The sequence below is a fragment of the Anomaloglossus baeobatrachus genome, chromosome 1 (genome assembly GCF_048569485.1).
Source record: "Anomaloglossus baeobatrachus isolate aAnoBae1 chromosome 1, aAnoBae1.hap1, whole genome shotgun sequence".
Taxonomy (NCBI): Eukaryota; Metazoa; Chordata; class Amphibia; order Anura; family Aromobatidae; genus Anomaloglossus; species Anomaloglossus baeobatrachus.
This window is the reverse complement of record NC_134353.1, coordinates 67303730-67326519: the sequence shown is the minus strand read 5'-3', so window position 1 is coordinate 67326519 and position 22790 is coordinate 67303730. Positions and strand designations below refer to the sequence as shown.

The following is a 22790-nucleotide window of genomic DNA, read 5'->3' as shown; positions in this document are numbered from 1 at the left end:
TTTGTTGAGCAGTTTTAGGTCCAGGACAGGACGGAAAGACCCGTCCTTCTTTGGAACCACAAACAGGTTGGAGTAAAAACCGTGACCCTGTTGCTGAAGAGGAACCGGGACCACCACTCCTTCTGCCTTCAGAGTGCCCACCGCCTGCAGAAGAGCATCGGCTCGCTCGGGAGGCGGAGATGTTCTGAAGAATCGAGTCGGAGGACGAGAGCTGAACTCTATCCTGTAACCGTGAGACAGAATGTCTCTCACCCAACGGTCTTTTACCTGTGGCAGCCAGGTGTCGCAAAAGCGGGAGAGCCTGCCACCGACCGAGGATGCGGTGTGAGGAGGCCGTAAGTCATGAGGAAGCCGCCTTGGTAGCGGCACCTCCGGCGGTCTTTTTAGGGCGTGACTTAGACCGCCATGAATCGGAGTTCCTCTGATCCTTCTGAGGCCTTTTGGACGAGGAGAATTGGGACCTGCCCGCACCCCGAAAGGACCGAAACCTCGACTGTCCCCTCCTCTGTTGGGGTATGTTTGGTTTGGCCTGGGGTAAGGATGTTTCCTTTCCCTTGGATTGTTTGATGATTTCATCCAATCTCTCACCAAACAAACGGTCGCCAGAAAATGGCAAACCGGTTAAGCACTTTTTGGAAGCCGAATCTGCCTTCCATTCCCGTAGCCACAAGGCCCTGCGTATTGCCACCGAATTGTCGGCTGCAACCGCCGTACGGCTCGCAGAGTCCAGGACAGGATTAATAGCGTAGGACGCAAATGCCGACGTTTGAGAGGTTATGGACGCCACTTGCGGCGCAGACGTACGTGTGAGTGCGTCAATTTGCGCCTGACCAGCTGAGATAGCTTGGAGTGCCCATACGGCTGCGAATGCTGGAGCAAAAGACGCGCCGATAGCTTCATAGATGGATTTCAACCAGAGCTCCATCTGTCTGTCAGTGGCATCCTTGAGTGAAGCCCCATCTTCAACTGCAACTATGGATCTAGCCGCCAGTCTGGAGATTGGAGGATCCACCTTGGGACACTGAGTCCAGCCCTTGACCACGTCAGGGGGGAAGGGATAACGTGTATCCTTAAGGCGCTTGGAAAAACGCTTATCTGGACAAGCTCGGTGTTTCTGGACTGCCTCTCTGAAGTCAGAGTGGTCCAGAAACATACTCGTTGTGCGCTTGGGAAACCTGAAACGGAATTTCTCCTGCTGAGAAGCTGACTCCTCTACTGGGGGAGCTGAGGGAGAAATATCCAACATTTGATTGATGGACGCGATAAGATCATTCACTATGGCGTCCCCATCCGGAGTATCAAGATTGAGAGCGGCCTCAGGATCAGAATCCTGATCAGCTACCTCCGCTTCATCATACAGAGAGTCCTCCCGCTGAGACCCTGAACAATGTGATGATGTCGAGGGAATTTCCCAGCGAGCTCGCTTAGGCGGTCTGGGGCTGCGGTCCGTGTCAGAGACCTCACCCTGGGATCTATGAGACACCCCGGGAGGACATTGTTGATCCAAATGAGGGGAACCAGGGAGCAATGATTCCACAGTGCCCATGGTCTGAGATACCGGTCTGGACTGCAAGGCTTCTAGTATCTTAGCCATAGTCTCAGAAAGTCTATCAGTAAAAACTGCAAACTCCGTCCCTGTCACCTGGACCGTGTTAGCAGGTGGTTCCTCCTGGGCCACCCTTAGCAGAGGCTCCGGCTGAGTAAGTGCTACAGGAGCCGAGCATTGCACACAATGAGGGTCAGTGGAACCTGCCGGTAGTATAGCCGTACATGCGGCGCAGGCAGCATAGTAAGCCTGTGCTTTGGCACCCTTGCTTCTTGTGGACGCCATGCTGTTGTCTCCCCTGAGCAATCCAGGAGGGTATATAGCCAAAAATCAACCGTGCACCATACAGTGTAAAGTATAGCCTATAATCATATAATCTATAAGTACACTTCTGCACAAGTGGGGCCAGCACCTCAGGTGCTGCTTACCGCCCGCTCAAAGCGGTTGTGTGGTCACCAGAATCCCTGCCTGGGTCTCCCCGAGCTTGTCTCCCCTCTCCAGCGTCAGAAGAGCTGACAGGAATGGCTGCCGGCGTCCTGAGGAGAGGAGGGGGCCGTGGGCGTGCCCTAGAAAGTGCGGGAATCTGGTGCCCCACTGTGCACAGTGAGGGGGGTGGAGTATGCAAAGCATGTTCCAGCCCTCAGTGCTGACTTCTCGTACAGCGTCCCGCCCTTCCCCTGACTGGCAGGCCTGGGGGCGGGAAAAAAGTGAGACTAGGCCGCAAAAGCCGGGGACTAAAGTTATAAGCGCGGCCGGCGTATAAGCCCGGTCGGCGCGGTAGTCCCCGGCGAAATAACAGTCCCAGCCGCGCCGCAGTGTAAAAATGGCAGCGGCGGTCAGCGCGGTAGTTCCCATAAACTAACACACCCAGCACGCTGCAGTGTGTGATGGCACAAGCGCGGTCAGCGCTGCGGTCCCCGGCGCACTAACACACCCAGCAATGCTGGAGTGTTTCTGTGCGCGGTCCCCACGGGGACACAGAGTACCTTAAAATAGCAGGGCCTTGTCCCTGACGATACTCGGCTCCTTATCCAGCAGAGTCCCCAGGAGCTGTGGATGGAGCACGGTCTCAGTGCCTGGAGACCGATTAGGATCCCACTTCACCCAGAGCCCTAAAGGGGATGGGGAAGGAAAACAGCATGTGGGCTCCAGCCTCCGTACCCGCAATGGATACCTCAACCTTAACAACACCGCCGACAAGAGTGGGGTGAGAAGGGAGCATGCTGGGGGCCCTGTTATGGGCCCTCTTTTCTTCCATCCGACATAGTCAGCAGCTGCTGCTGACTAAGCTGTGGAGCTATGCGTGCATGTCTGCCTCCTTCGCACAAAGCATGAAAACCAAACTGAGGAGCCCGTGGGAGCACGGGGGGTGTATAGGCAGAAGGGGAGGGGCTTTACACTTTTAGTGTAATACTTTGTGTGGCCTCTGGAGGCATAGCTATACACCCCAATTGTCTGGGTCTCCCAATGGAGCGACAAAGAAAGTCATTTAATTCTGAGATAGTAGATAGATAGATAGATAGATAGATAGATAGAAGGATAGATAGATCGCTACATTTCCCACGGTCGGCAGTGAGTTCACATTACCGGCCGTGGGAAATGACCGGTAATTACCTCTGCTGTCTGCTGCATTCATTCAGCGCTGTGTCTGTGACAGTCGCGGCTGGATGTAAGCAGCGCAGGACGCCGGACCTGTGGATTACGCCGGAGCTTTGTTTCGGGAGGGGTTAATAAAATGGTGAACGAGGCTTGTTTGTTTTATTTAAAATAAAGGATTTTTCGGTGTCTGTGTTTTATTCACTTTACTTACGGGTTGATCATGTCAGCTGTCTCATAGACGCTGCAATGATCAAGCCTGGAGTTAATGGTGGTGATCCACCACCATTAACCCCTTGTATTACCTTGCTGCCACTGCTACACGGCAGCAAGAAGAGCCGGGGACACGCCGGTGCTGCCGCATAATGCATGTGACAGTGCCGGGGCAGCTGCGGCTGATATTCTCGGCTGCGGGAGGGGGAATGAGGCGGGGGACATTACCCCTGCCCCTCGCCCTCCCCAGCCTGAGAATACCGGACCGCTGCTGTGTGCTTACCTCGGCTGGAAGGTAAATATGCAGCGGAGCCCACGTTCTTTGTTTTCTATATTTCCGTTTTCTTTCTATGTGTGTTCTATATGTCTGTGTGTGTGTGTGTTTACTCTCTGCTCCGCTTCCTCTTCCTGTAATGACATCACTTCCCTGCAAAACCGCAGACAGGCGATGTACATTACCGCAGGTAAACCGCGAAATACCGCAGGGAATAACGCAGGAAAACGCAGTGAACCGCACAGAATTTGCTTCCTGCGTTATTCCCTGCGGGATTTCACGATTAACATTGGAGTCAATGGAGTGAAATCCCGCAGCGACGTGCGGAAAAGAATTGACATGCAATTGTTTTTGCTGCGGGAATCCCGCAGCAAAACATGCAGCTGTCAAATTCCGCCTAGTGCACACAGGATTCTTTTTGCCCATAGGATTTGCTGGTGATTCACTGCAGAGATGTTATGAACATTTTCTGCAGCGAAACATGCAGCAAAACCGCAAAAAATCCGCGGCAAAATCCGGTAAGTGCGCACATAGCCTTAAACAGCAAATACAAAGCAAGAAAATCCAGCAACAGCATAAAATGAAAAAGATTATTACAAAAATTAAAAGCCCATTGCACATACATGTTTAGGGCATAACGTATACACTCGAGTATAAGACGAGTTTTTCAGCCCATTTATTTATGCTGAAATCGCCCCCCCTTGGCTTATACTCGAGTGAGGTTCCCATATAAAAATTCTTCTCACCTGTCGTCCATTCCTGTGGTGTCCTTACCTGCTTCTTGCAGTCCACAGGCACTTAGTCCCCTTGGAGATCTCTCAAAAGACAGAAAACCATATTTCATGTTTCCCTTGATAAAGACGGCGAAACGCGCGTTGGGAAGCCTCCCAGTGGTCCCCAGTGATTGATATGTAAGTAACTTCTCTCCTCAAGTTTCATAATATACCATCAAGCACTTCTATCTATTGGGTGCATTATATGGAAATTTTGTTAAGGCAGGCATGATTGCCTATTATAGGCTGATATGAATTGCTGTAATCTTGTGGTGGATATTTCGATCATATACCTTTATTGACAATAGTCCGTACATCTTCATCCTTCATGGATGACAATTAGGACATTGTATATGCTGATTCATGATCGATGCTGATGTTTTGGGGATGAGCGGTCTTTTGCTGAATGTTTTATACCTTTAGGATACACCACTGCATGCCCTAGCCCCTGGAGGGGCATGTGCATGTATTACTTATACCAGCATTACCTCTCACCTACAATCATCAACGCGATCAATTACATAAATTATATGTGTCTTGCCTGTCACCTTACGTGGTGAACTTGTGTGGAGAGGAAATCTTCATTTTAAGCTACATGGATTTTGGAGTTTTGTGCAATCCATATGAGTAGTTGCAACCAACTATAGCTCACCCTCTTGGAAATACAGTGATTAAAAATCGAGTGATGAGCTGTCTTTGTCCCATAGGAATTGAGGTCTAATAGAGAGCACTAGGCACTTTATATTTAACTAAATGCTTACCATATTCCCTGTGGTGAGGACAATTGCATTGTAGCTACATAGGTATTTCGTTCCAAGCTTTATGAGGAACTAATCAAATTTTTGTACTGATCATTTTTGATATGTAATAGGCAAATAATTTATACTGACATTTGATTCAATACATAGTATTGTTGCCCATGTCATGAATTTTATTTTCCAATCCATGTACTGTATTACATTATTTTCCTGTACAATTACTGGGTGATCAAATCAGGATTAATTACACACTGCTCTCTTTTCTTTCCCAAACCTTTCCCCTCCCCCCATTGATATTATCCTTTGTAATGTTTTTATAATTCTCAATAATAAAAATTATTGTTTTTGAATATGAGTTTCAGTGGTCTTTTATAGGTCTTATCTACCCTTGGAGATCTCGTCCGATGCCCGGAGCCGCCACTGCAGGCTGTCGTCATGGCTTTACTGAAGTTGAATGCTTTGTGGTGGCGCAAAGCATTCAAATGTAGTACAACCATGACGGTGGCAGCCCCGTGACCCAGACAAAATCATCGAAGGGTCTATGTGCCTGCGGACTGCAAGAAGCACCCCTCATTGATCGTGTCCTGTGCACAGGGCCGCCGCTGCAGTCATAGTTTTACTGCAGTTGAATGCTTTACGGCGCCGCAAAGCATTCAACTGCAGTAAAGCCATGACAGGAGCCTGCAGCGGCGTCTCCCAGCACCGGACGAGATCACCAAAGGGGTCTATGTGCCTGTGGACTGCACGAAGCAGGTAAGGACACCGCAGGAACGGAATTAAAACATTACTAAAGCATGGGACACATTACTGAAGAGCACATTAGTAAAGGATGGGCACATTACTAATGGGGCACAAGGATGGGGCACATTACTACAAGGGACAATATGGGCACATTACATTTTATTGTTAGATATTTTTATTTTTTAAATTTTCCAGTTGCTGCTGCGTTTCCCACCGAGGCTTATACTCAAGTCAATAAGGTTTCCAAGTCTTTTGTTGTAAAATTAGGGGCCTCGGCTTACACTCGGGTCGGCTTATACTCCAGTATATACAGTAATATAAACATGGAAACGGCAACATGGAAACATCAATACGTTTAAGCAGAAAAAAGCTCTTCTTAGTCTTTTCTAATTAAGGCCCCGATAGATAGATAGATAGATATATACGGAAGGACTCTACATCTCTACATGGCTGGTTCCCACCGTGAAGCATGGAGGAGGAGGTGTGATGGTGTGGGGGTGCTTTGCTGGTGACACTGTTGGGGATTTATTCAAAATTGAAGGCATACTGAACCAGCATGGCTACCACAGCATCTTGCAGCGGCGTGCTATTCCATCCGGTTTGCGCTTAGTTGGACAGTCATTTATTTTTCAACAGGACAATGACCCCAAACACACCTCCAGGCTGTGTAAGGGCTATTTGACTAAGAAGGAGAGTGATGGGGTGCTACGTCAGATGACCTGGTCTCTACAGTCACCAGACCTGAACCCAATCGAGATGGTTTGGGGTGAGCTAGACCGCAGAGTGAAGGCAAAAGGGCCAACAAGTGCTAAGCATCTGTGGGAACTCCTTCAAGACTGTTTGAAAACCATTTCCGGTGACTACCTCTTGAAGCTCATCAAGAGAATGCCAAGAGTGTGCAAAGCAGTAATCAAAGCAAAAGGTGGCTACTGTGAAGAACCTAGAATATAAGACATATTTTCAGTTGTTACACACTTTTTTGTTAAGTATTTCATTCCACATGTGTTAATTCATAGTTTTGATGCCTTCAATGTGAATCTACAATTTTCAGAGTCATGAAGATAATGAAAACTCATTGAATGATGTGTGTCTAAACTTTTGGTCTGTACTGTATATAGGGGCTTTAGAATTAAAAAAAAAAAGACTATCCAATCCTATGTAATACTTACCGAACTAATGAGGCGACAGCTACATGTCTGACCCGGGCGTCTTCATCTCCTAGAAGGCTTATGATGACTCCGTTTAATACCCGCTCCTGAAGGTGAAGCAACTGCAACACAGACAAAGGGGAGAGTATAACCATGATGAAAGGAGACAATCTGTGACTTGTAGAGCTACAGATAGAAGCCGTCTGCACCACATAATAATAATATAATATTTATTCATTTCTATAGTGCTGCTAATTCCACAGCACTTTACATACATTAGCAATACTGTCCCCAGTGGGCAAAAAAAAAGGGAAAGGAGTATACCAAAAACGGGATCACCACAATATTAATCAATAAATATAAATTTTATTACATTAACAAAAAACCCAAAGCACGAGACACATGTCTCCACACCGAAAAATTGCTTCAAGACACACAATGACAAATTAAAAACATTTAAAAAGCCATAGGCATAACATGTCCGCCAGGATCCAATTGCATAATCATGTACATATAAATATAATCATGGACACTCCAAATGATAGTAAAAAAGACCCGTATCCGGTTTACAGAAAATATGATCCAAGACTCTGGTGGGCACATATGACCATATATACTGCAATAATGTATAGAACCACCTATAGTAGCACAATTGTAAAAATCCACAGTAGTATGTAATTACCAGCATATGATAGATTTTTTACATGGAAACACTTGCACTGTCCCCAGTGGGCCTCACAATGTAAAGTCCCTATCGGTTGCAGATGTCCGTGGTGGGATTTGAACCTAGGACCCCAGCTCTGCAAGACTGCAGTGCTAACCACTAAGCCACTGTGCCGTCCATACATCACACACACACACACACACACACACACACACACACACACACACACACACACACACACACACACACACACACACACACACACACACACACCACAATCAGCTCTGCTCAGTCACACAAGGCTTACAAAACAAAAAGTAAACGTACAAGAAGTTTATAAAATAAAAGTTTTTCCTAAATTAAACCACTGTCCCCATAATCTTACATAACCCCATAATCCCTATTCACTAATCAAATATCAAAGAATTGCAATACGTACCCCAGTATAGAAGTGGGCACCTCTATGCAATCCTTCTGCTCGACCTTCCAAGAAATTAACTAATCTGCAGGAAGAAAAGCTGAATAAATGACGTTTGCCGCAACAAGGGCAAAACTGATCACATACTGAAAGGATAGGAAATAAAATACATCTCACTGGGGGTCAAATCATTGGGAACGCCAAGGATGCCGGAGACCGTGGCTATGGAGCGATTGTCACAAAGACTTTAGGACAGTATATAAAAACAATTTTATTCATTTTTTAGGGGGGGTGATGATGATCTTTTTCTTACCGGAAATCAATTTCTGCGAGGGTTTCCAGTAGCTCCGTCCTCACCAGCCAATAGGAGCTGTTTTTAAGTGTGAGCAGATCTATCATCAGCTGTAATCCGAACTCGCTGAATGTGCTGCAACACAGACTGGAGATGCAATGCTGGAAAATAAAAAAAAGAATCGGAAATTTAAAAAGGCAAATAAACTCTATGGTAAAGACAAACCCATTTATTAAGTCTAAAAGTGTGAACACAACCACTGAACGGCCTCCGAAATAGGAGTGTGCTGTATGCAAATTACAATGACACCAGGGCCTCTCACCCAGGCAGTCCACAAATGGGGAGCTCCTGTTCAGTCATGGTGGATCATCTAGCTCAGTGGTTCCCAAACTCCAGTCCTCACGACCCCCAACAGGTCATGTTTTCAGGATTTCCTTAATATAGCACAGGTTTTGCCTTGATAATGATTCATTCAGCTGTTCAATAGTAAGGAAATCCTGAAAACATGACTTATTGGAGGCCCTGAGGACTGGCGTTTGGGAAACACTGGTCTAGCTGGTGCTATAGCCTCTGCTGATATTTACCCAGTTTCAGACCAGGCCATTTTATTTCAAATATTGGGCCCCCACCCCATAAAATCATAAAATGACCATTGGGGGGCATTGCAATACATTTATTTACAGCCGATTTCCCCTGTAACTGGGGCTTGTATATTTGCCCAGTTATAGGGGAAATTCAGCTTCCTGCCTGCAGAGCAGAGCTGACCAAGTCTCCTAGGACCCAGCAGCTCCTGCTCCCTTCTGGAACATGATCACTTGGATCGGAGGAGGAAGTGCTGATAGCGGTACTGTATACACAAAGCTTGTTTAGTGCCAAGTATAGTGCGATTAGAAAGGCAGTGATGGTAATAAACAAACAATCTCTGGCTTTCTCTTTGGGGAGTCCGGCTGTGTCAGATAGCCGTCTCCCCCATTCCTGCAGTCGCACATTCTCATGCAGCCGCCTTTTCTGCAATGAAAGTTTACAACTTACCAGTGGATTAATATGCGGATCGCCCATATGTTTATCTATGGGCAGTATGGAAGTAGTTAAATTAGTGACAAAATCCCATTTTAGATAAAATATTCACTCACCCTGACTGCAGCACAAGCCATCTTGCAGGTAACGGATGATTCATCTTTAAGGGATTTTTGCAATAGAGGAATGCAATCTTCCACGGAGAAATTATTCCCTATATAAAAATAAAGAAGGGAATTTTGTTTACTTACCGTAAATTCCTTTTCTTCTAGCTCCTATTGGGAGACCCAGACAATTGGGTGTATAGCTTCTGCCTCCGGAGGCCACACAAAGTATTACACTTTAAAAAGTGTAACCCCTCCCCTCTGCCTATACACCCTCCCGTGCATCACGGGCTCCTCAGTTTTGGTGCAAAAGCAGGAAGGAGGAAACTTATAAATTGGTCTAAGATAAATTCGATCCGAAGGATGTTCGGAGAACTGAAAACCATGAACCAAGGAACAATTCAACATGAACAACATGTGTACACAAAAGAACAACCAGCCCGAAGGAAACAGGGGCGGGTGCTGGGTCTCCCAATAGGAGCTAGAAGAAAAGGAATTTACGGTAAGTAAACAAAATTCCCTTCTTCTTTGTCGCTCCATTGGGAGACCCAGACAATTGGGACGTCCAAAAGCAGTCCCTGGGTGGGTAAAAGGATACCTCAATAACAGAGAGCCGAAAAACGACCCCTTCCTACAGGTGGGCAACTGCCGCCTGAAGGACTCGCCTACCTAGACTGGCATCTGCCGAAGCATAGGTATGCACCTGATAGTGTTTTGTGAAGGTGTGCAGACTAGACCAGGTAGCCGCCTGACACACCTGCTGAGCCGTAGCCCGGTGTCGCAATGCCCAGGACGCACCCACGGCTCTGGTAGAATGGGCTTTCAGCTCCGAAGGAAGAGGAAGCCCCGAAGAACGGTAGGCTTCAAGAATCGGTTCCTTGATCCACCGAGCCAAAGTTGACTTGGAAGCCTGCGAACCCTTACGCTGGCCAGCGACCAGGACAAAGAGCGCATCTGAACGGCGCAGGGGCGCCGTGCGAGACACGTAGAGCCGGAGGGCTCTTACTAGATCTAATGAATGCAAATCCTTTTCACACTGGTGAACTGGATGAGGGCAAAATGACGGTAAGGAGATCTCCTGATTGAGATGAAAAGGAGATACCACCTTAGGGAGAAACTCCGGGATAGGACGCAGAACCACCTTGTCCTGGTGAAAAACCAGGAAAGGGGATTTGCATGACAGCGCTGCAAGCTCCGACACTCTTCGGAGTGAGGTAATTGCCACAAGAAAAACCACCTTCTGCGAAAGACGTGATAAAGAGACATCCCGCAGCGGCTCAAAAGGTGGTTTTTGAAGAGCCATTAACACCCTGTTAAGGTCCCAGGGTTCCAGCGGACGCTTGTAGGGTGGAACTATGTGGCAAACTCCCTGCAGGAACGTGCGGACCTGCGGAAGCCTTGCCAGGCGCTTTTGAAAAAATACTGAGAGCGCCGATACTTGTCCCTTGAGAGAGCCGAGTGACAAACCCTTGTCCATTCCGGATTGAAGGAATGAAAGAAAAATGGGTAAGGCAAAAGGCCAGGGAGTAAAACCCTTATCAGAGCACCAGGACAAGAAGATCCGCCACGACCTGTAATAGATCTTGGCGGACGTTGGTTTCCTGGCCTGTCTCATAGTAGCAATGACATCCTGCGATAAACCAGACGACGCTAGGAGCCAGGACTCAATGGCCACACAGTCAGGTTGAGGGCCGCAGAATTCAGATGGAAAAACGGCCCTTGTGACAGCAGGTCTGTGCGGTCTGGAAGCGCCCACGGCTGACCCAGCGTGAGATGCCACAGATCCGGGTACCACGACCGCCTCGGCCAATCTGGAGCGACGAGAATGGCGCGACGACAGTCGGATCTGATCTTGCGTAACACTCTGGGCAACATCGCCAGAGGAGGAAACACATAAGGGAGTCGAAACTGCGACCAATCCTGAACTAACGCGTCCGCCGCCAGAGCTCTGTGATCTTGAGACCGTGCCATGAAGGCCGGGACCTTGTTGTTGTGCCATGACGCCATGAGATCGACGTCCGGCGTTCCCCAGCGGCGACAGATCTCTCGAAACACGTCTGGGTGAAGAGACCATTCCCCCGCATCCATGCCCTGACGACTGAGAAAGTCTGCTTCCCAGTTTTCTACGCCCGGGATGTGAACTGCGGAGATGGTGGAGGCTGTGGCCTCCGCCCACAGCAGAATCCGCCGGACTTCCTGGAAGGCTTGACGGCTGCGCGTGCCGCCCTGGTGGTTGATGTGCGCGACCGCCGTGGCGTTGTCCGACTGTATGCAGATCTGCCTGCCCTCCAGCCACCGATGGAACGCCTTTAGGGCTAGATACACTGCCCTTATCTCCAGAACATTGATCTGAAGGGAGGACTCTGTCGGAGTCCAGGTTCCCTGAGCCCTGTGGTGGAGATAAACCGCTCCCCACCCTGACAGGCTCGCGTCCGTCGTGACCACAGCCCAGGATGGGGGCAGGAAGGATTTTCCCTGCGATAGAGAAGTGGGAAGAAGCCACCACTGAAGAGAGGTTTTGGCTGCAAGGGAAAGAGAGACGTTCCTGTCGAGGGACGTCGACCTCCTGTCCCATTTGCGGAGAATGTCCCATTGGAGTGGGCACAGATGGAACTGCGCGAAGGGCACTGCCTCCATTGCTGCCACCATCTTCCCCAGGAAGTGCATGAGGCGCCTCAAGGGGTGTGACTGACCCCGAAGAAGAGAGTGCACCCCTGTCTGCAGCGAAAGCTGTTTGTCCAGCGGTAGCTTGACTACCGCTGAGTGAGTATGAAACTCCATCCCGAGGTAAGTCAGTGATTGGGTCGGTGTCAACTTGGACTTTGGGAAGTTGATGATCCACCCGAAACGCTGGAGAGTCTCCAGAGCGACGGTCAGGCTGTGTTGACACGCCACCCGGGAGGGTGCCCTGACTATGAGATCGTCTAAGTAAGGGATCACCGAGTGGCCCTGAGAGTGTAGGACCGCCACAACGGATGCCATGACCTTGGTGAAGACCCGTGGGGCTGTCGCCAGGCCGAAAGGCAGTGCCACGAACTGAAGGTGTTCGTCCCCGATGGCGAAACGCAGGAAGCGTTGATGCTCGGGTGCGATCGGCACATGGAGATAAGCATCCTTGATGTCGATTGATGCTAGGAAGTCTCCTTGTGACATCGAGGCGATGACCGAGCGGAGAGATTCCATCCGAAACCTTCTGGTGCTCACATGCCTGTTGAGCAGCTTGAGGTCCAGAACGGGACGGAATGATCCGTCCTTTGGCACCACGAACAAGTTGGAGTAGAAGCCGTGACCATGTTCCTGAGGGGGAACGGGAATCACCACTCCTTCTGACTTCAGAACGCCCACAGCCTGAAAAAGTGCGCCGGCCCGAGATGGGGGCGGAGATGTTCTGAAGAAACGAGTCGGAGGACGAGAGCTGAACTCTATCCTGTAACCGTGAGACAGAATGTCTCTCACCCATCGGTCTTGGACATGTGGCCACCAGGCGTCGCAAAAGCGGGAGAGCCTGCCACCGATCGAGGATGCGGTTCGGGGAGGCCGAAAGTCATGAGGAGGCCGCCTTGGAGGCAGTGCCTCCGGCGTTTTTTTGGGAGCGTGACTTAGACCACCACGCATAAGAGTTCCTCTGGCCCTTCTCTGGCCTGTTGGACGAGGAGGATTGGGACTTGGCTGAGGGCCGAAAGGACCGAAACCTCTGTTGTATTTTCCGTTGTTGAGGTCTCTTCGGTTTGGACTGGGGTAAGGACGAGTCCTTTCCCTTGCATTCCTTAATAATTTCATCCAATCGTTCGCCAAACAATCGGTCGCCTGAAAATGGCAAACCGGTTAAGAACTTCTTGGAAGCAGAGTCTGCCTTCCATTCGCGTAGCCACATGGCCCTGCGGACTGCCACCGAATTAGCGGATGCTACCGCTGTACGGCTAGCAGAGTCCAGGACGGCGTTCATGGCGTAGGACGAAAAAGCCGACGCCTGAGAAGTCAAAGACGCAACTTGCGGAGCAGAGGTACGTGTGACCGCATTAATCTCAGACAGACAAGCTGAGATAGCTTGGAGTGCCCACACGGCTGCAAAGGCCGGGGCAAAAGACGCGCCTGTGGCTTCATAGATGGATTTCACCAGGAGCTCTATCTGCCTGTCAGTGGCATCCTTGAGCGATGAGCCATCTGCAACTGATACTACAGATCTAGCCGCCAGTCAGACTGGAGGATCCACCTTGGGACATTGAGCCCAACCCTTAACTACGTCAGAGGGGAAGGGGTAACGTGTGTCATTAAGGCGCTTAGTAAAGCGCTTGTCCGGAAATGCTCTGTGCTTCTGGACAGCATCTCTGAAGTTAGAGTGATCGAAAAACGCACTCCGTGTACGTTTGGGAAACCTAAACTGGTGTTTCTCCTGCTGCGAAGCCGACTCTTCTACAAGTGGAGGCGGGGGAGATAGATCTAACACCTGGTTGATGGACGCTATAAGGTCATTTACTATGGCGTCCCCTTCAGGTGTATCAAGATTGAGAGCAACGTCAGGGTCAGAGCCCTGAGCTGCGACGTCCGCCTCGTCCTCCAGAGAGTCCTCAAGCTGAGACCCCGAGCAGCGTGAGGAAGTCGGGGAAGATTCCCAGCGAGCCCGCTTAGCCGGTCTGGGACTGTGGTCCGTGCCGAAGTCCTCCACGTGAGACCTAGGGGCCACCCCGGGAGCACGCTGCGGCGCGACCGAGAGGGGCCTGGAGGCGCTGATCCAAAAGTGCCCGGGGCCTGTGTAAGGACCGGTCTGGACTGCAAGGCTTCTAGTAGCTTGGCAGACCATTTGTCCATAGACTGAGCCATGGATTGTGAAAGCGACTCAGAAAGTTTCTCAGCAAAAACTGCACACTCTGTCCCAGCCGCCTGGACAGGGGAAGCAGGAGGGTCTGCCTGAGCCGAGGGGCCCACTAGTGACCGAGGCTCCGGCTGAGCAAGTGCAACAGGGGTCGAGCATTGCTCACAGTGAGGGTAGGTGGAACCTGCAGGTAACATAGCTGTACAAGAGGTACAGGTTGCAAAAAACCCCTTTGCCTTAGCGCCCTTGCTCCTTGTGGACGACATGCTGTTGTCTCCTATGAGAGTGATCACTGAGGGTATATAGCCAAAAGCAAAACAACCAATATATATACTCCGGCACCCTAGGGGGACCAGCACCGGGTGACCGGTGTGGCTTACCGACCGCCCAAAGCGGTGTGTGTCCACCAGATTCCCTGCCTTAGGTCTCCCAGAGCTGCAGAGCTCGTTCCTGAAATCCTCCACCGGCAGAATGTGTGTAAAAATGGCTGCCGGAGCTCTCAGGGGAGGAGGGGGCCGTGGGCGGCGACTAGTAAAGTGCGGGAATCTGGTGCCCCACAGTGATCAGTGAGGGGGGGAGGAAACCTAAAGTATGCTCCAGCCCTCACTGCCGACGTCAGGTCGACCGTCCCGCCCTTACCCCTGACTGGCAGGCCCGGGGGCGGGAGTTATGGTACTAGGCCGCAATGAAGCCGGGGACTAAATTTAATACCGCGGCCGACAAACAGGTGCGGTCGGCGCGGAAGTCCCGGTCGTCACAAAACCAGCAGCTGCTGCAGCGTCTGTGAAACAAGCGCTCCATGCACCGTCCCCATGGGGACACAGAGTACCTTTAGATGCAGGGCCCTGTCCCTGAGGATACAAAGACTCCTGTCAGTCAGATTCCCACAGGGGCTGCGGAGGGAGCCCGGTCCCAGTGAATGGATGAGCGGTTAGGATCCCACTTCTCCCAGAGCCTTTAAGGGATGGTGAAGGAAAACGGCATGTGGCTCCAGCCTCTGTACCCGCAATGGGTACCTCAACCTTAACAGCACCGCCGACTTAGTGGGGTGAGAAGGGAGCATGCCGGGGGCCCTGTAGGGGCCCTCTTTTCTTCCAACCGATAAAATCAGCAGCTGCTGCGGACTAAAATGGGAGCATGAGTGGATGTGTGCCTCCTTCAACACAAAGCATAAAACTGAGGAGCCCGTGATGCACGGGAGGGTGTATAGGCAGAGGGGAGGGGTTACACTTTTTAAAGTGTAATACTTTGTGTGGCCTCCGGAGGCAGAAGCTATACACCCAATTGTCTGGGTCTCCCAATGGAGCGACAAAGAAATAAATAATTTTGAGGATAATGAATATTTCAACAATTAAATATTTCTCATGAATAGCAATGGGGGACACAGCACCGTGGGTATACACCCTGCCACTAGAAGGCTTGACACACCGTAAACTATTCTCCCCTATTCCAGGCTTGTGGGTCTCAGGAGGAAAAAAAAAACAAATCACCACCTCCAGGTCAACCAACGGTATTCGGGAACCTTCCTTTGTCTCTCTCACTGGGCCTCCCATCTCAGGGATGCCTGCTTTAAATACAGACCTCAACTAGACTGTGTGGCCTACCTGAATCTGCAGGAGAGCATCAGGAATCCCACAGCAATTGGGAAACCCACACTTTTTCTCTGGACGGAGTTCCAAGATGTAAGCTTGTGATTTACATTCCTGAAACGGGAAACTAGACCGCAAACTTTCAGACCCAAGAAACTCTGGATCTGGGCGAGTTGGTATCCCCCCCCCCCCCCCCCGATGATTTTGGCTAATTATGCCCTCTTTGGAACCTGCCACATACTAGATCCAGATCCTAAGGTGGTCCTAGCAGTAGACGCTCTTGGTCATTCCATGGACAGAGTTTTCTTTGGTCTATTTCTTCCCTCCCCGTCCTATGCTCCCCATATTCTAAAAGTGGGTCATGGTAGAGATCAATCCGGTGTTCCAAATATGCTCTGGACTAGGCTGCAGATTTTCTGACCCAAGAAACTCCAGATCTGGGGTATTCTCCCGAGATGATTTTGGCTAATTATGCCCTCAATGGTAACCCTGACATGAACCTCTTTCCATGCTGCCTCATACCTGGTCCACTCTACCGATGCCAGGTCCCATGGTTCCCTACCTTTTTGGTGGTCTTGCGCCATGTGCCATGTTTTCTTCCAGAGACGGTTTGCCTTACCCATCAATAAGGACATCATCCTCTGATCCTCTTTGCTGATCTCCACCTCATCCCCATGAGCGTTCGCTCCAAAGACTGGATCTGATTAGGACCATTCTGGACATTCTCTTCCTATACTCTTTTTGAGTTTCCTGACTAGCCATGCAATGGCCTGTCAACCTCCAAGACCACCAATTCCATATGAATCAGGTCTGTTAAGGAAGCCTTCAAGGAAGCCTTGAAGGACAAACCTCCACAATCAGGTCACTGTTCAGTCCTCAAGAGCGGTCAGAGCCACCTGGGCACTTTATGTTGCAGGCCTGCAAGGATGCCAAATAGATCTCCATCCATACCTTTCCTCAGGTTCGAAAAATTTCCCCTCTATGTCTTCTGCCGATACCAGTCTGGGGCCTAACATACTGCTGGTCGGTGTCTACTACGTGGTCTATATGTTTACCATTTATTCCCACCTATTGGCTTCTTTGGGACATCCCGCAGTCTTCTGTCCCCCAATGCTATTAATGAGAAGACTGTTTTTTGTACTTTTTCATTGAATACACAGAGACCTGGCTTCCACCCTATTCCTGGCGTTCCTGCCCAGTGATCACTTCTTGTGGTCTATGTGTTGTTCTTCCCAGATTCAGGTCATGTTAAATCCTGCCAGTTTTTCATTTCAGCTTTTCTAATTCGGGTGCTCTTCTATTGTTTTTGGCACTAAACTGAAATGTTTATGTCTGAGTTGGGTCACCTTGTCGCTGTTGATGGGCTCACATGAATTAGCCGATTTATGAGCTACCGACCTTCATTTTACTAAGTATATTCCAAATAGCAGTAGTGAAGCCTTTTTCATAATTCTATGTTTGCATATATCTTGGGGCTTACAGAGTGCTGCTGTATTCTTCTGTGTGGGCTTCATGACTAAGGAGACGGCATACGAAACACTATTTTTTTCACCTAGTGTCGAGACTCCTAGTGGTATACGTCCTGTGTCACCCAATGTATTCAACGAGAAAAAGATTTTACAGTAAATTCAAAAACCCAATTTTTTTTTTTTTTTGCTCCACAAGCATTAAAACCAAACAGGAGATATACCGTATTTTTTGGACTATAAGACGCACTTTTCCGCCCAAACATTTGGGAGGAAAATGAGGGGTGCGTCTTATAATCCAAACGTAGCTTACTGGGAGACGGTGGAGTGAAGTACCTGGAGGCAGGGGCAATGCTGCGGGCACTGTGCTGGGGTTGCAGGTGCTGTGCTGTGGCGGCTGTGGGCTTTGAGGGCTTCAAATAATGGCGCCTGGAGTACGCACGCGCACAGATGGAGCTTTAGGTTCAAGATTTCACCTCTGCACGCACTGCCTCTGGCCCATTGCTTTCCCAGCAGCAGACTTCAGCAAAAAGGCGCCCGGAGGTGGAGAGGCGCAGATGAGATATCTACTTGTTATTGAGCCAACAGCTCAATCTGTACACACGCCGACTCCGGGTGCCATTTCTTTGAAGCCCGCACTGCCAACAGTCTATGGGACAGCATCTAGGACACCCGCCGCACCATTGCCCTGTTTCACCACTGCCCCTGCCTCATGTAACCCTGCTCCACCAGCGCTTCCGCCCCCCCAGCAAAACAACACCGGATAATAAGACGAACCCCCCCCCCTTTTTTTTCTCTCTCTTTAAATTTGGCGTGCGTCTAATAAACCGAAAAATACGGTAATAAGAAACATGCAGGTTCTCTTAAAATAAAATCAAAATAATTTTATTAAAGGTTCAGCTTCAGAAGAAGGGAATTTTGTTACTTACCGTAAATTCCTTTTCTTCTAGCTCCTATTGGGAGACCCAGACGATTGGGTGTATAGTACTGCCTCCGGAGGCCACACAAAGCACTACACTAAAAAGTGCAAGGCCCCTCCCCTTCTGGCTATACACCCCCAGTGGGATCACTGGCTCACCAGTTTTAGTGCAAAAGCAAGAAGGAGGAAAGCTAATAACTGGTTTAAACAAATTCACTCCGAAGTAACATCGGAGAACTGAAAACCATTCAACATGAACAACATGTGTACCCGAAAAACAACCAAAAATCCCGAAGGACAACAGGGCGGGTGCTGGGTCTCCCAATAGGAGCTAGAAGAAAAGGAATTTACGGTAAGTAACAAAATTCCCTTCTTCTTCGGCGCTCCATTGGGAGACCCAGACGATTGGGACGTCCAAAAGCTGTCCCTGGGTGGGTAAAGAAATACCTCATGTTAGAGCTGTAAAACAGCCCTTCCCTACAAGGAGGCAACCGCCGCCTGCAGGACTCTTCTACCTAAGCTGGCATCCGCCTAAGCGTAGGTATGCACCTGACAATGCTTGGTGAAAGTGTGCAGACTCGACCAGGTAGCTGCCTGGCACACCTGCTGAGCCGTAGCCTGGTGCCGTAATGCCTAGGGCGCACCCACGGCTCTGGTAAAATGGGCTTTCAGCCCTGATGGAACCGGAAGCCCAGCAGAACAGTAGGCTTCAAGAATTGGTTCCTTGATCCATCGAGCCAGGGTGGATTTGGAAGCCTGCGACTCTTTACGCTGATTAGCGACAAGCACAGAGAGTGCATCCGAGCGGCGCAGAGGCGCCGTGCGGGAAATGTAGATTCTGAGTGCTCTCACCAGATCCAACAAATGCAAATCCATTTCATATCGATGAAATGGATGAGGCAAAAGGAAGGTAAGGAGATATCCTGATTGAGATGAAAGGGGGATACCACCTTAGGGAGAACTCCGGAATCGGGCGCAGCACTGCCTTGCCTTGGTGAAACACCAGGAAGGAAGCTTTTGGATGACAGCGCTGCTAGCTCGGACACTCTCCTAAGAGACGTGACCGCTACCAGAAAGGCCTCTTTCTGGGAAAGTCGAGAGAGTGAAACATCTCTCAGAGGCTCGAAGGGCGGCTTCTGGAGAGCAATTAGTACCCTGTTCAGATCCCATGGGTCCAACGGCCGTTTGTACAGAGGGACAATGTGACAAACCTCCTGCAGGAACGTGTGTACCTGAGGAAGTGGTGCTAGGCGCTTCTGAAGAAGACAGATAGCGCTGAGACTTGTCCTTTGAGGGAGCCGAGTGACAACCTTTTTCCAAACCAGATTGCAGGAGGAAAGGAAAAGTAGGGAATGCAAATGGGCAGGGAGACACTCCCTGAGCAGAGCATTAAGAGAAGAATATCCTCCACATCCTGTGGTAGATCTTGGCAGACGTCGGTTTTCTAGTCTGTCTCATGGTGGCAATGACGTCCTGAGATAATCCTGAAGACGCTAGGATTCAGGACTCAAAGGCCATACCGTCAGGTTCAGGGCCGTAGAATTCAGATGGAAAAAACGGCCCTTGGGACAGTAAGTCTGGCCGGGCTGGTAGTGCCCACGGTTGGCAGACCGTGAGATGCCACAGATCCGGGGACTACGACCTCCTCGGCCAGTCTGTGGCGATGAGGATGGCGCGGCGGCAAACGGACCTGATGTTGCGTAGCCCTCTGGGCAGCAGTGTCAGAGGGGGAAACACATAGGTAGCTGGAACTGCGACCAAACCTGAACTAAGGCGTCTGCCGCCAGAGCTCTTTGATCGTGATACCGCGCCATGAAAATCGGAACCTTGTTGTTGTGCCGAGACGCTATTAGGTCGACGTTCAGCATCCCCCAGCGTTGACAGATTTCCTGAAAACCGTCCGGGTGAAGATACCCTTCCCCTGCGTCCATACCCTGGCAACTGAGGAAGTCTGCTTCCCAGTTTTCTGCGCCCGGGATGTGAACTGCGGATATGGTGGATGCTCTGTCTTCCACCCCCATCAGACTCCGCCGGACTTCCTGGGAGGCTTGCCGACTGCGTGTTCCGCCTTGGTGGTAGATGTACGCCACCGCTGTGGAGTTGTCCGACTGAATTCGGATGTGTGTGCTTTCCAGCCACGGCTGGAAGGCTTGCAGGGCAAGATACACTGCCCAGATTTCCAGCACATTGATTTGAAGGATGGACTCCTCTGAAGAGAGTCCTTGACCGTCTGAGAAGGGGGACGTTCCTTCCAGGGACGTCGACTTCCCATCCCATTGGCAAAGAATGCCACATTGGAGTGGACGCAGATGAAACTGCGCGAAAGTGACTGCCTCTGCATGAGTCGTGTTAAGGGGTGTGACTGGCCGTGAAGGAGAGACTGCACCCCCGTCTGTAGTGAACGTGTCCAGAGGAAGCTTCACTATCGCTGAGGGAGCGTGACACTCCATGCCCAGATATGTCAGCGATTGGGTCGGTGTCAGATTTAACCTTGAGAAGTTGATGATCCACCCGAAACTCTGGAGAGTCTCCAGCGCTACGCTCAGGCTGTGTTGGCATGCCTCTTGAGAGGGTGCCTTGACCAGTCAACCGTCCAAGGAAGGATCACCGAGTGACCCTGAGAGTGCAGGACTGCTCCCACTGCTGCCCTGAACTTGGTGAAAACCCGTAGGGCTGTCGCCAGACCGAAGGGCAGGGTTACGAACTGAAGATGCTCGTCTTCAATAACGAAACGTAGCAAACGTTGGTGCTCTGGAGCAATCGGCACGTGGAGATAAGCATCCTGTGTCTATTGATGCTAGGAAATCTCCTTGAGACATTGATGCAATGACGGAGCGGAGGGATGCCATCCGGAACCGCCTGGCCTTCACGTGCTTGTTGAGCAGTTTTAGGTCCCCCACAATCAGATTGGAGGAAAAACCGTGTCTTGTTCCTGAAGAGGAACAGGAATTACCACTCCTTCTGCCTGCAGAAGAGCATCGGCTCGGTGGGTAGGTGGGGAAGTTCTGAAGAATCGAGCCGGAGGCCGAGAACAGAACTCTATCCTGTACACGTGAGACACAATGTCTCTCACCCACCGGTCTGTGACCTGTGGCAGCTAAATGTCGCCAAGGCGAGAGAGTCTGCCACCAACCGCGGATGCGGAGAGAGAGAGCTTAAAGTCATGAGGAGACCGCCTTGGAAGCGGTTCCTCTGGCTGCCTTCCTTGGGCGTGATTGGGCCCGCCTGGAATCTGAGCCCCTCTGAGCCTTTTGAGCCCTTTTGGACTAGGACAATTTGGACCTGCCCGAGCCTGAGAAGGACCGAAACCTCGACTGTCTCTCTCGGACAGCATTAATAGGGTAAGTCGCAATGCAGACATTGCGAGGATAAGGACGCTACCTGCGGCACAGATGTACCTGTGCTCAAGACCAGCTGCGCAAGACCAGCTGACATAGCTTAGAGTGCCCATACGGCTGCGAATGCCGGAGCAACCGACACGCCGATAGCTTCATAGACAGATTTCAACCAGAGGTCCATCTGTCTGTCAATGGCATCTTTAAGTGAAGTCCCATCTCCACTGCAACTATGGATCTAGCCGCAAGCCTGGAGATTGGGGGATCCACCTTTGGACCCTGGGTCCAGCGCCTGACCACGTCAGGGGGAAAGGGATAACATGTATCCTTAATACATTTGGAGAAACGCTTATCTGGTAAGCGTGGTGATTCTGCACTGCTTCTCTGAAGTCAGCGTGGCCAGAAAAGTACTCAATGTACGCTTGAGATACTGAAATGGGATTTCTCCTGCTGGGAAGCTGACTCCTCCACTGAAGGAGCTGGGGGAGAGATATCCAACATGCCATTGCTGGACGCTATAAGATCAGTCACCATGGCGTCACCATCCGGTGTATCCGGATTGAGAGCGGTGTCAGGATCAAAGTCCTGATCAGCTACGTCTGCCTCATCATACAGAGAGTCCTCTGCTGTGACCCTGACTAGTGATGAGGCCGAGTGCCGCTGCCAGCGAGCTCGCTTAGGCTGTCTGGGACTGTCGTCCGTGTCAGAGCCTTCACCCTGGAATGCCTGGGACCCCCCCGGAGCACTGATTTTGTTCCAAATGAGGGTGGCCAGGGAGCAATGATCAAGATTGCCCATGGCCTGTCTGGACTGCAAGTCATTATCCCATGACAATCTTTCAGCCGAAACTGCAACACCGTCCCTGTCCATGGACAGGGTTCACAGGTGGAACAGTATCACATGCAGTAAAAGCAGCATAGTAAGCCTGTGTTGCTTTTTTGCTGCTGTAGTCTAGCCATCTAGGAGCATATAGCCGAGAATAGCGACCGTACAGTGCAATGTATAGCATACAAGCATAAAGTACAATTGAGCACTTCAGCACATGCAATATGAGCAGCTTAGAAAGCCTGTGCCTTGGCACCCTTGCTTTTTTGCTGCTGTAGACTAGTCATCTAGGAGAATAT

General features: G+C 50.3%; 1 protein-coding gene across 4 annotated transcripts in view; it reads right to left on the bottom strand.

Annotated features, from left to right (window-relative positions):
• HTT (huntingtin) overlaps positions 1-22790 on the bottom strand; it is a 399016-nt gene that overhangs the window by 218627 nt on the left and 157599 nt on the right. For all 4 annotated transcript variants that reach the window (XM_075346836.1, XM_075346838.1, XM_075346839.1 and 1 more), the window contains 4 exons: positions 9557-9654; positions 8445-8584; positions 8153-8216; positions 7071-7171 (listed from right to left, as the gene is read on the bottom strand). In XM_075346836.1, the coding sequence (XP_075202951.1) occupies positions 7071-7171; positions 8153-8216; positions 8445-8584; positions 9557-9654 (403 nt within the window). The remainder of the gene's footprint in view (positions 1-7070; positions 7172-8152; positions 8217-8444; positions 8585-9556; positions 9655-22790) is intronic.